Source organism: Juglans microcarpa x Juglans regia, chromosome 1D, assembly GCF_004785595.1.
Source record: "Juglans microcarpa x Juglans regia isolate MS1-56 chromosome 1D, Jm3101_v1.0, whole genome shotgun sequence".
Taxonomy (NCBI): Eukaryota; Viridiplantae; Streptophyta; class Magnoliopsida; order Fagales; family Juglandaceae; genus Juglans; species Juglans microcarpa x Juglans regia.
Window position 1 is genome coordinate 13,466,899 of NC_054594.1, and position 14,151 is coordinate 13,481,049.

Below are 14,151 nucleotides of genomic sequence, written 5' to 3' on the forward strand. Positions count from 1 at the left end.
TGTAACTTCTAAACAATCTGAAAATTGAAATACTCAGAATGCTTTATTCTAACTTATAGGCGTCTGAGGTGTCCTATACCATACCGAGCCGCTCTTATTTGCTTGATACAGGTCATCATAGACCATTAGCATGAGTACAAAACATGTCCACAACAGATACAGTATAAAGTTTACAAGCAAGCAATCTATTTAAAAAATTCCATGACCTGGAAACTATAAACAAGGCATTCGTATTTGATGCCTTTAAATCCAGCTTTGGTTGCCAAGGCCTCAAGTTCTTGCCGCGTCCTTTCCTTCCCTCCTGGGTGTTGAGCCATCATAAGCACATCAAGTTGAGAGTTGCGCTTCATATAAGTGCTAACCTCGGGCATCATTGGAAGAAATATCTCCACAACGATTACTTTCCCATCATTTGGAATGGCTGTATAGCAGTTTTTCAGAAGCTTCAAGCACTGTTCATCACCCCAATCATGAAGTATCCCCTATAAAATTATTCATAGATGGGATCACAGATATCTTCTTGAACAAAGCTGGAATGTTATATTCATCATGTATTTATCAATCTCAGTCATACTCACTGATTTGACCGTCTTTCAAGTTGTTTCATAAGCCAACCACTTCATCAAGTGAAGATGGATGATAAAATCTATATCTTGAAGAATAACATTTCACACCTTGAACTCCGTCATGCATTTTTGTGAAAGTTTTATGCCAAACGACAGTATGATCTCCAAAAATTTGAAAGAGATGTCTGCAGTGCCCTTAATTTTCAAAATAATGCTATATATAGTTGTAGTAACATGATCAGTGTTTTGTACCGATGGATTGTGCCGTTGGCAATAAATTTGCAATGTATTTGGATGGCTAAAGTCAATACGTACGGGTCATACAAGATAGAATCCCTGCAAGTTAAATATTTCACTCACCTTCATGAAGATTGCATCTCCATTAGGAACGCTTTTGAACATATCTCCTCCTACATGTTCCACACCTGCAACTTGAGCTTGTTAATAAGCGCCTTTTATCTACATAGCTCTTATTTTTCCAAACCATAATGTTATCGCGCTTTTAAACTTAAGATCCAGAATTATTATTCTACAATCGGTACAGATTTAATTAGGCGTGAGTAATAAAAAGTTAATTAATTGCACCCCAACCCTTAAACTTGCAATTAATTAATTAACTGAATAGCTGTTTAAGTTAAAATTATATTGTTATACAAATCTTAACCTTAAAACTTTAAATTAAACCCTATTATTGCTACGTGTTAATTTGTTTGTGTATTATACTGATTTAATGAATTTAATTAGATTTTCAGTAACATTTTTGGATTATATTCTTAATTATTCTCATGAATTTTTATTTGTTTTACTATGAATATAGGTGTAAATGATCGTAATTAATTGATACATATATATATATATTATATATATAATATGATTCCAAGTTACAAAAGCTTGATCCAATTCAATTATATTATATTAATATATTTATAAAAAAGATTGATTTAATTGCACTTAGCTCCTAATTGTTTTAATCAAATTTTAACTTGGTAAAATAAGAAGATATATAGGTAGACAACATTGGAAATTAGGTGGAGATCATTTTTGAATTGAAATCATACCTGGATAAGATGGGGCTTGTTGTACGACATGAGGCAAGTCGAAATTAATGCCCTTGATGTGGGGATACTTTGAAGTAATTGAGTGAAGCGCGCCGCCTAGACCACCACCAACATCGACCAATTGCTTGAGTGGCTCGAAGCCCTTGTAGGACTCAAGGATCTTCTTAAAAAGCATTGTAGTGTGATTGAGCATAGCTGTGTTAAAAACCTTATTAAACCTGGGCTCCATGCCAATATACTCAAAGGCACTCGTGCCATGAACCCTATCGAATGGAACTCCTCCCTCAAGAATTGCATCCTTTAGCTGGGACCTATGAATATATTAGGATTTAATACCATGATCCATCTAACCATATTAATTTTATATCAGGGACACGCACAAAAAAAAAAAAAAAAAAAAAAAAAAAAAAAATTGCAGAACTTGGCAAATGGTGAGAGAATATGTCTCGTTTAGATGTTGAGATGAGATGAAATAAATGTGGAGGGTGGGAGACAGAGCTAGGATTGTACCTAGGCCCCGACAAATAATGCTTCATGACTTTATGTTGATGTTATGTTTGGCTCAAACAATGTAAAATTAAAAACCAAAGTGAAAGAAAGTCGATAATTTATATTAGTCGCTTAATTAAATGACATTACATTTTAGGCTAGATTTTTATCTTTTATTTTTAATTCGAATTGATGTGATCCAATGCATGGGAACTGGGCACGTGCCTTTTAGTAAATACTTGTGCTTTTTATTTATTTATTTTTGTTAAACTCATCTATGTTCAACTCAATTCAGTCTAATTTTAAGTTAAATCTAATATCTAAATATCCAACTCTCAAATTACTAAACTCATCTTAATTCAAAACCTCTTTACACGTGAGATCCACAAACTTTTTGAATTAAACACTTCTTTACACGTGAGACTCATAATATTTTTTAACTTTTCATAAATATAACTAAACTCATCTTAACGTTCAAATACATTTAAACTTTGATGCAGCACGCGAGATATAAGGGAAGGACCAGAAAATTCAACCATGAATAGTGGAAGGTTGCAGCAACTTTCCAAACAAGATCAAGATAGCCCAGTCTTTATTTTCTGCAGATTTTATTTCCATTTGAATAAAATTTCCTTAATTGTTCTAGTTTCTTTTATATGAGGACCGAGTATTGTAATTGGAGATTATTATTGATTTAAAGAAAAAGTATTATCGTGGTATTTTTTTCAATTTATTTGGATTCTTTCGTTCGTAGGAAACATAAATTTCCTATTTTTTTTTCGTTGTTGTTTTCCGCTATGCCAAACTCATCTTAGGTATATCCTATAAAATTTATTCTATCATTTTAATTCATTACTATTTATAAAGTATTCTATTCAATTCAGTTCACATTTAAACCCAACTTATTCCTTCTGCAATTGGCCCGTGTTGGGCCCGAAATGTATGACCAGTCCAGAGAGGTCTGTTCAATAGTAGGCCTTTATGAGTTTTTCCTAGGCAATGAGAATGGCATTCAATCCTCGGATTTTGTTAGAGATGCTAAAGATAGGGGGTAGTTTCACTAGATATATCATATATATGTTAAGAAAAGCTATTATTTTTTATTATTAATTATTGGCAATTCAGAAAAGCTCTTGGATATGGGTGATTCTAGATTTGGGAGCACGTGGCCCGCTACAATTCAGAAGCTGGGGCGATTTTATCTTGCTTGATATTCTTGTATTTCAGAGTGTTATTACCGTAAAGAATTTTATAAAAATAAATATCTAGATTAATATAAGGTTAGATTTATTTTATAATAAAAATAATTTTACAGTTAATTTACAAATTATATTTTACGACATTTTTTGTAACCAATCCATTTCACTTATTTTTAAGTATACATTATGGATCAAGACAAAGCTAACTAAACCATGCATATATAAATAGAAGTAGAAGAAATAAATAAAAAAACGAAGGGAAAATAGGTACAGACCAGCTAGCTAAGAAGACCTTGTCTTGAAGGAGGGCCATCATAGGGCGGAAGGAGACTCCGTCTTGGTCAGGAACGAAGTGTTTAGACACAGGTGAAAGAGAGTAGAGCCTCTGAAAAGACCCAGCATCATCAGCACCCGCAGAGCAACTCAGCACAGAATGGCTAGTTAGCATCCTAAGGATGCGGTCCAGCATCTTGGGTGCCTCAGGATTTGTGGTGGGCATCTCTGTTGAAATCTGTAAGGAGGAGAGCTTAGCTCCAGGACCTGATTTGGCCAGGATTTCGAAAACGCCGAGCTCAATGGCCGTTTGCAGGGCCATGGGCAGCACAAGTGAGTTTGCCAGTTGGCCCGCGTAGACGAAGCTCTCATCTTCTTCTTTTTGGTCACCATCAAGATTGCTTGGGTGGAGTGCCGTATGAGATGCCATTATAGAATCTGAACTGAACTCTGTTTTGCTCACAAATTGGAAATTTATTAGATCAGTGGTAGACTTATAAGAGTTAATTATTATTATTATTATTATTTACAAAAAGAGTGGTGTTCAAACAGGCGCTAAATTATTGAAGAAGGTAATTTTATAACCATCCTGACAGGTGGTCTTTTAAAAAGACAAGGTGCCTCCGAGGGAACTAAAAGGGTGCATCGAAATCACAAACAAAATGATAATAATAGTCCACATTATCGGTGCACCCTTTCGATACACTTAGCATTTCCCTTAAAATAACAAGGGTCCTTAAATGTCTTTGCATATTTTATATCCAACACTACACAACTTCCCAAAGATATTTATATATATTGCATGGAAAAGAAAACATACCGAAGTTTAATATTGCAAATAGGTTTAATATTTAGCAGTGGCAAGTGCGATGATTGTAGTTAAACTTTATCCGTTTAAGTTTAATTCGAATACTGGTCAAGCAATTTTTTTATTTTACAGTGAAAGAGGACAACACCTCCAAACTTTATTAAAATAAAATATTTACTTATTGCGAAGTAGGGGTGGGGAGCAGAGCCTCGCACCCTGCTGCCCCACTCTTGTTCATCCCACCTTTGCATGGCGGGGCGGCCAACCCTGCTTCGCCCATGTGGGGGTGGCGCCGCTCGCCCCGCATCTAGGGTCCCTAGTGGGGTGGATGGCAAAGAGGGTCCAATCCTGCCCCGCATTTCCCCTACTTACATATATATATATAATATATAAACATATATATTTATATTTTATAAATTGTGTATATATAAATATATATTACAATTTGTTAGATTTGTTCACAAAATATGCATTTGCAAATTTAAAAGCTACATAGTTTAAAAGCTAATACATGCCCTTCAATTATTTTTGAAGCAACTCATAATCCTCAATAGGGGTGTGCATTCGGATCGGTTTTTTTTTCCGGTCCGGTCCGAAACCCGAAAACCAGGGTGCATTCGGGCGGTTATCCTTCCTGATTACACCCGAGCGGTTAATAATATTCCAGATTCGGTTACGGATCTGTTTATGTGACTTGGTTATCTGTAACCAGGTCCTTTAAAATGAAAAAATCCGCCCCTGAGTTTATCGTCTTCTCGCATCAATTAGGGTTTGCACTTGCCACTTAGCAGCTTTCTCGTCTCGACGTCTTCTCGAATTCGCATTCTCGCCTTCTCTCTCAAGGCTCTGTCCTCTCTCATGTCTTTTGACCTCACCGAAACACTGAAACAGAAACTTTGAAGTGCCTTGCGCATCTGGGTGAGACACGCAGAGGTTACCATCCATATTCTCTCTCTCTCTAAGCTTTTAAGGTATTTTCCGTTGCTCTGTAAGCTTATTTTGATACCTTATTAGTGGATTTTTTCCTTTGTTCTGTTTTTCCATGGGATTTAGTTTTAATCACTGTTTTATGTAATACTCCGTTTGTTTGGTTTATATTATTTTTCCTTTGCTCTTTTTTCACATGGGATCAGTTTGACATCAAAGACTAACAATATAAAATTACTAAATCCTTGGTAGTTTGCTTTGTCTTGATTTGCAGTGAAAATATCAGAACTTTCATGAAATTAAGATGATAATTGGGAAATTAAACATGGACCCATGATCCCTAGAAGCTCCAGATTTGGTGGTTTCTTGAGATTCCTCGATTTGGATTAAACTAAAATGGGGTTCATTAAGGCACAATTAAACTAGAATTAAATTAGACCCCTTGACAAAATCCATTTTCTTGACTTGGGGCTTTCTTGGTAGTTGTTCTGTCTAAAAGCTGTCTTCCCGGTAAAACCGGTAGTAAGCCACAACAAAAGTGTGTTACCTACACACGCGGTTGCAAATGATATTGGTAAAAATGTTTTCTATCTACTCTCTCTTAAATAAAGTCTTGGGTTTGTGTTTGTTTGTTTAATTTGTTTTCCTTTTTAGCTTCTGATCATGCGATCGAATGTAATAATATTGTAAATCAGTTAATTGCAGATGTGAAGTCTTTTGCTAATTCTTAAATTGTTCTTATGAACTAAGAATCATGGCGTCGCTATTGGATCTTTGTAAGAATTGAGAGCTTGCCCAAGTTTTGCATCCACCAAACGAAACAAATTAAAATCCTTGAGTGACTAATTTTTTCTATAATTTGTTTTGAGATTGTCATTAAAGGGGTCTTCTTGGATAAGATAGTATTATTCACTTAGAATGGTATTTATGGAATGGTATTTTCTTCTTGGATAAGATAGTATAATTTGCAGTAAGTTATTGGAACCATGCCATATTTAATTTAACCAGATCATGAGTTTCTTAGTTCTTTGTATTAATATTTGTGTGTTTTGGTTTGTTGCAGCTATTGCTAACACACTTGGTAAATATGTGCTTAAAAATGTTCATCAGGTATGTTATCATGACAAAAGTTTGGCTATAGTGACCACTATTTTTGCTTTGCCCTTGTTCATAATATTATAAGCTGTGGCCTCCACAGTCTAAGTTGGGTACTAGAATCCACACAAGCAAACAGTTTTGCAGATATGGAAGAACAATACAAATGAAAAGAGAACGATAAAATAATAGAAAATAATTAAGACCTTGCTCATTGTAATCCTTCTAGAGTTAACCTGATCTGCAATTTGGTCATAATGATATATATATATATATATAATGTGGAAGGAGAAATTAATGTCCTAAACAAAAGTCATATTAGTCATATTAATTGTTGCATTTTCAGAGTTGATTGTTGCATTTTCAAGGGAGGGGCCAGAGAAGGAGTATGTTCAACATAAGTTGATGGACAAAGTAAGTAGCTCAATGAAAAAGATTCCAGGAATAGAATACTCCAAAGGTGATTATTAGGTGATGTTGGGATTGTGTTGCATGAATAATTGTAATAGTTAATGCTGGTATAGCATATAATAAAGCAGAACTCTGAACATTTAATTCAGACAGATCGATTCACCCAAAATGTGTAGGGTTGCGATCTGTATGATTTAGTAGTAAAAATAGTCCTGCTGGTTGAAGTTATAGACACTCATTTTAGAAATTGAAACAAACATGGCTACATATTATTTTATTCTCTTGTTCTTTTTTACTTATTGTTTCTAATCATTATAGTTTTCATTTATCTGTTGTAATTGATGTTGTTGGCAGCTTATGGAGACTCAGTCCAGTAGAAAATTTTCCAAAATGGCATCACCAGATCAAGGTGAAAGAAATCAATGTTTCCCCCCATTCCAAATTCAAGATGTAAAGACTAATGTATTTTGATCTTTGTAAATTTATGTTTTATTTTAATTAGTTGTGATGTATTATTATTTCTTTTGTTCTCTGTAAGTTTATGTTTTAGTTAATTAGTTGTGATGTATTATTATTTATTTTATTTTTTCTAAATTTATGTTTTGCATTGTGATGTAATAACAATATTATTTATTTTACATTTTTATTTATTTAGTTTGTTATTTTATTTTTTTTTATAAAAATCTTTTAAAAAGTGTTTAAATTATTTTTTTAAAAAAATCTGGGCAATTTAAGCATATCAGAATTTTTTTTTTAAAAAAAGACAAGTGCTATAAAAACATTTTTTAAGTTTTAAAGTCTTTTTTAAAAAAAATAAAAAATTAAAACTGGATTTATCCAGTTATAACCCGGATTAAATCCGGTTATAATCCGAAATATGCGAAAAATGTTAAAAAAAAAATGTATGTCTATTTAAAATGAAGCATGCATATATTTTATTTAAACCTTTGAGTGAAAAAGAAAGTACGTGAGTGAAAACTGTTTTACTATACATAAACTACTTTATAACATTTCAATAGTTATCTACAACTATTAAAAAAAAGCATTTATCCGTTTATAAACAGTAATTTGTGTTTGTCAAAATTCCGTCCAAATCATGTAGAAACTCCATTATTGTCAAACTTGAAAATGAAATAAACCAAATTTAATATTGCAATCTATAACCCAGGATTAATTTTCCTCAAACCTCATTCTGGTAACTCACTGGTTGTTATATCTTCTTGGTAAATTCTATATCAAGAAACATGCAAACATTTTGGAAGACATTTAATTGAGTTATTTCATCAAACAGATTGTGCTCAATTATCCACAATCAATGGGAACAACTCACATAGATTGGCTTACTCTCAATTTCATAACCAATCTAGCACTCCAATATTGCAACCATACACTTCTAAAATCTCTATAGGAATGAAGACATTAAATGCATACTCTCTTGCACGGTGAAAGACAAAACGTGCATTTTCCTATTTAACGGTATTGAAAACCAAAATATCATTAAAACCATAACCTTCACAGAAAAGCAAAACCATCAATCTAAAACAATTTAATCATTATTGTGGCGCCCACGACCCCCATATAAGGAGACATGGGAATCGAGATGTCAGGATGATGACAACAGGGTCACACATCCCAACGTTAGTGCCAATTGTGTGTGTACATGCAATAGTGTACAAAAACAACGCAGCGGATAATTAATACAACTAAGTACCAGAATTGTTAATACAATTTAAACAGTCAGTAAAAATGTTTAAAAATTATACAGTCATCCAAAATAAATATTTACAAGTCTCAAACCAAAACGAGTGATCCCAGATCACTCCTCGGGTGGAGCCGAATCCTCAGGCTCACCCTCAGCCTCATCTGCATCGAAATCTGCGTTACCACAAAATAGTACCCAGGTAAGTATAAACCAAACAACTATGAGATAAAAATACATTAATGCGACCAACATGCATGCATATGATGAAATATGCATTATTCTCAAAAATACTATTTTTCCTGAAAATAGATATTTTCCAACACACGCCAAAATCCCATTTTGGCCCAAAAAGAATACTCCGTCATTTTTCCAGAAAATGACCAAAATCAATAAAACCTCATTTTCCCAGAAAATGAATCACATAAAATCCTTTTAATCAACACACGCTATTTTCCCAGAAAACAGCTCATTATTCAATTAACCAATGCACCATGATCTCCCCTAGGGATCATCCGCACGTCCTGGTTTCATAGCGATGCTCAGTTCCGCGTCCAGCGCGTTCGTGGCCAAGCACCCACTACGCAACGAGCGATGCCCAGTTCCGCGCCCAGCGCGTTCATGGCCAAGCATCCTCTAGCCTCCACCAGCAGAGGGGCCACAGAGTCGGCACGAGACCATCTCGTCAGATCCCGTTGTTGCCCAGCGACAACCCAGGGGACGTCACTCAGTATATTCCACTCCCGAGTGACCGGAGGAGCTCGACCGAGATAATGCCCCATCTCGGCCTGGGGTCGTGATACACATACACCCAAAATCCTTTAACACATGAAAAGCCAGTTTTCATGAAACACATGAACATGAATGCATGTACACGAAAATCCAGTTTCCTTTACAAACATGATCATGAGTGCAATATGTCATGTACATGAACAACACCATACCAACAACAAACATTTCACAATACCAACCAAATACACAACTTCATCCACAATCAATCCGACCCCCAAACTCCTCGGACTTAGTCCGGCATGTCCAACCAGATCACAATAATATGGATTAGTGCAAAAATACATTTAAATCACGATAGTTATTTGGAAAAATACTTACAGTGCTATAATATGATTTTCGAAGGATCACGGAGGTACAAGAAGTGGCGGCTCAGTAACGAAACAGTGTAAAATACACTGTGGCCGTGGGTCTCAAATACCCACTTTTGAATGGGAACAAACTAAGACCCGAAATTGATAGGGTAGAGATTAGAGAGGTCGGTGAAGCCAATGGTGGTGGTGGTTTGCCGTGGGTGGCGGTGCAAATGGTGGTTTTAGGTAAAAAATACCCAAATCGGAAATGGGATTAGATGTGCTTCACCGGTGACAGATCGGAGCTGGGGTTGGGTATATAGGGTTGCTAGGAGGTCGAGGATGAAGTGGTGAAGAAATAGTGGCCGGAAGTGGCGCGACGGCGGCGCTGGAGCTCAAGATGCGCCGCGGCTTGGAGTTGGGAATGAGGGCTATCGGCGGCGAGATTGAGGCTGGGATTTACGGGGATGGGTCGCCGGCCGGAGGGGGAGCGAATGGGACGGGCGGTGTCCCGCACGACGGCGCGACGACGGTGGGTTGGGTGAGGCGACGAACGCACGGGGAAGGGGAAGGGGAAGCTTGTCGCGCGGGGGGGGGGGGGAGCTAGGGGAAAGAAAAAGAAAAAAAAGAAAGGAAGAAAAGAAAAAAGGGAAAAAGAAAAATGAAGGGAAAGAAATGAGGTCCAATCCTCACATCTTGGGTCACAGAAAATATTCAACGAAAATGATTTTAAAACAGCAAATCCATTAAAATAAATTAAACGTAATGATGCAATGAAAATAAAATAATTAAATCTCACAATCAATTAATTTAAAAAGAAGAACAATTTAAATGTACAACAATAAATAAATATTAAGAAAACATAACAATTTAATTTTCACAATCTAAAGATCATAAAATAAATCATTTAAAATATCAGATAATTTTAAAACAAGAGAATAAATTTTTGAATTATTAAAATAATCCTTCAATAAAAATATACTAAAATACGGAGTGTTACAATTGTTGAAACATAACTTCCTTTTTCGTTTGTGTACTTAATAAACAAACAAAGCATTGTGTACACACCCAAGATAATGTTTTTATTCAACCTATCTTTATGGAAACCACACTATTATAAGAATCTGCACAGGAATGCATTTCACATCAATTTCAAACAATCTCAACCAAAATATTTCTCACCAATAGGGGATTCCAAAAAAAAAAATTATAACAGAAGTCACTCACCGAATTTAATTAAAAAATACAATTCTACACAAACACAAAACTACACTTTTAAAATCTATAAATAGTTTTAAAATAGTTTTAAGAGTACTTTTTAAATTTTCACTGAATATAAATAAAAGAGAGTAAAAGTAGTGTAATTTATCTATATACACATTCCATCATTTTCATAAACTTTGGATGCTTTCAGTGGCAACCAAATCTAGCCAAGTTATCTTTTTCATATAACAAAAAACGAAATACTGAAATATAACAACCAAGCAAATAGGGAAACCAAAACGAAATTATTACATAAAACAAAAACTGAATTTATGACACAACTATAATACTATTTTCCCTTCTGAACAATATTAATTGAAAAATCAACAGTTTTCAAAGATAAGTTTTTCTTGTACCACCATGTCTGTAACGCCTGTTCGCATAAAAATATCTGTAAGTGCACAGAATCGTAACAAGTAGTAAAGTCAGGTTTTAAAGAAAACAGATGTCAAACCAACAGGGTATAATTATGCTATTGAGTACTGAAATTTACTAAATTAATTATTATCTAAAAAACCAAAATTTGAAAAATAGATTATCTGAATTAAACTGAAGAAAAGAACATTAAAATTTAGATTTTTAAAGATAATAAGAATAGATCTAAAACTTTTGATTTCACCTAGCAATCTCACACAATTTATTCTTCCTTATTATAGAATTTCAATTTTTCCAAATTGATGATAAAAATTCCTTAACTATTCAATATTTTCTCTCGAACAATACTAAAAATATCTTCAATTAATAACTCCATATCTCTATGTTCATTTAACTAATTAGAGACTCATTAAGTTCTTTGGATTTTTCTTCAAAATCACACTAATCGCGGTAAAGTATCTCTACTTTCGCTCAACTAATGGTGCTTAATCCTGGAACTCTAATCATAAATCACCTCTCGGTTTCATTACGATTCAATAAATCGAACAATAATTAGTTAGAAAATTGCAAGTATTAAGAACAATGAATAAACACTCAATCATAAAAATATTGAAAATAAAATAATTTAGAATATAAATTGTGTGTTCAATATTAGACTACATCAAAACTCTAGAAAATTAAATTAGTTCATAATGAGATTGAAAAGAATAAGAATAAAACTAGTATTCTTCGTTGGAGCAAGTTGATGAAGCATGCAGCTCTTGCCTCTGCTCCCCAAATCTATCTTCTTGAAAGAAACTTAAATAATAAACTCTGGACTATTGAAATCTAAAACTCAAACTCTCTCCTCTTAATTTCTTGTTAATGCTATGCTTATAAATGGTAGAAAATAAGCCCTAATGTTCTCACGATTTTCGCCTAAAAAATTACCTAACTTTTAGGACTAATTTTGGTAGTCTTGTATGCACTCCAGGAGTCTAAATTTAGAAATCCTTATTAGATACAAAATTGTAAACCTTTAAGGTAAATTTCCAATCATAATCGTATCAATCGGATATGTGAGTAGAAAGTTATAATCAAAACAATCAAGCATGTCCAAGCTGTCTCCTAGTGTATTCCGAAATTGGATTTCTTGGGGATTTCTTCTGTGATTTCTTTTTTTTTTTCTTGATCAAAATTGCTTTCAAGCCCTTTGCTAGTTGTTGCACACGATATCATTTATGTTGGTCTTTTAAGTTGGTCGGTTAAACCGGTCGCCCAATCTAACCACCCGGAGCCTTGTCGCCAAGTCTTCTCGCCCAGAAGGTAAAATATATCGGTCATCGCTGAATTCTTGTTACCAATTCTGGTTGCCATTGAGTCTCCTTGGCTCTCTTCTGATCTCGCTACCTCTCATTTGTCTATATACGTAGTCTCTTTTTTTGTACCAAAATCCTTTCCTTTCGCACTAAATTTTCTCATTCCTTCAAATCCAAGAAAACAAAAAAAAAATATATAGAAATAAAATAAAATCAATAATATTAAAGGAGAACTGACACTTTTCATAAATAAAAGAGTAATAAAAATCACATTTATCAATGCATGTCCTTATGTAGGACTTTAGAAAATAGATTTTTAAAATGAGACGAGAATTACTGACCATTTTAAAACTTTTTCTTTTCATTTCTAGGATATAAAATATTCTAAGTTTAAAACTAAAATCTACTCTATAAATTTAAGAGAGAGTTTTGTAGTGAAAATCATTAAATTAAAAGTAAAAGTCCTTTTATAAAAATACTCTTTCATACGTTACATAAAACTTGCCTAGGCTTCTGTCACATTTCCCTTAGGCCACGTCTATCCTGACGCTTCTTCCTCATTTTGTCCCTAGGAGGGGGAGGGATATACATAAAAATTAAATTGAGTCGAATACTCAGCAATTATTACTTCATACTGTAAAAGTATACCAATATAGATTTTTTTTCATGCATTTGGCATTCATCTACCTACTTTACATAAAACATTTACTTTCTTTGAAAACATTACAAGGTGAGGTTTTCTTTAAAAATGTTTTCTTTTCTCATAAAACATTCATCACACCTTGTATATCATTCATAAAGAGCAAAATGATTACACAACATTCAATTTAGCTGTTATCACTTTTCCTCTGGTCGGTACACACTGTTACGCCCCGTGTGTTCGGGTTAGTGGTCTTTTGGACTCGGATTCCGCCTGTGGCCACAAGTTGGGAATCCCTTTCAGTTAGCGGGCAGCATTGGGTGTACTACCAGTATTACTTACCTCACATTGCAATCTGCCTAGTCCATTGATACCATCATTCATTCATTCAGTCATGGCCGTTACATATTTTCATATACCAAAACATTCATTCCTTTCCTTTTATTCATTCATTTCAATCATTTCCTTTTCATTCATGCAGTCATCAGTCCATTTTGTTTCATAAACTTCATTTAAAAACATAGGCATAAATATCATCAGTAAACATCATTTCATAGCATTTTTTAAACATCCTTTCATAGCATCCTTTAAAATTCACTTCATAGCCTCATTTAAATACACTTTCATCACATCATTTAAACATTATTTAAAAGTATCAAGCATAAACCTCAACATTTCATTTCATGAAAAATAAAGATAATAGATACTACATATAACATCCATTCATATGCATATAACTATTACTTTGAGTGCATAAATAGGGGCTGCTAAAGAAAGCCTTTACATACATATACCTTTTAAACTTTAATACTTAGCATACTTTCATAAAACGTCATTTCATTTCATTTCATAAAACATTATAAAGAAAAATATTTCTTTTTCATTTTCATATCATTAGAAAACTCTAAAAGAGTATGAACATAATACTTACCTAGATTCCATGCTATTTACATTTCATGCAGTCAATT

The 14,151-nt window shown here is 33.9% G+C and overlaps 1 protein-coding gene and 1 long non-coding RNA gene across 3 annotated transcripts; one reads left to right on the forward strand and one right to left on the reverse strand.

The window, feature by feature from the left end:
* Window positions 1–19: 19 nt before the first annotated feature.
* Window positions 20–4,123, reverse strand: LOC121250392 (caffeic acid 3-O-methyltransferase-like). 2 transcript variants are annotated; one of them, XM_041149529.1, is made up of 4 exons: window positions 3,588–4,123; window positions 1,625–1,842; window positions 927–991; window positions 20–482 (listed from the first exon to the last, which is right to left on the reverse strand). In XM_041149529.1, the coding sequence occupies exons 1-4, from the start codon at window positions 4,013–4,015 to the stop codon at window positions 186–188; spliced, it is 1,008 nt and encodes a 335-aa protein (XP_041005463.1). In that variant the 5' UTR covers window positions 4,016–4,123; the 3' UTR covers window positions 20–185. The 2 variants fall into 2 exon arrangements, with proteins under 2 accessions (XP_041005463.1, XP_041005458.1); XM_041149524.1 differs by having other exon boundaries at window positions 1,625–1,935.
* Window positions 4,124–5,323: 1,200 nt separating this feature from the next.
* LOC121250408 lies at window positions 5,324–7,370 on the forward strand. Its single transcript, XR_005937779.1, has 3 exons — window positions 5,324–5,381; window positions 6,384–6,430; window positions 7,181–7,370. It is a non-coding gene; the product is annotated as an uncharacterized LOC121250408 (long non-coding RNA).
* The last annotated feature ends 6,781 nt before the right edge of the window (window positions 7,371–14,151 follow it).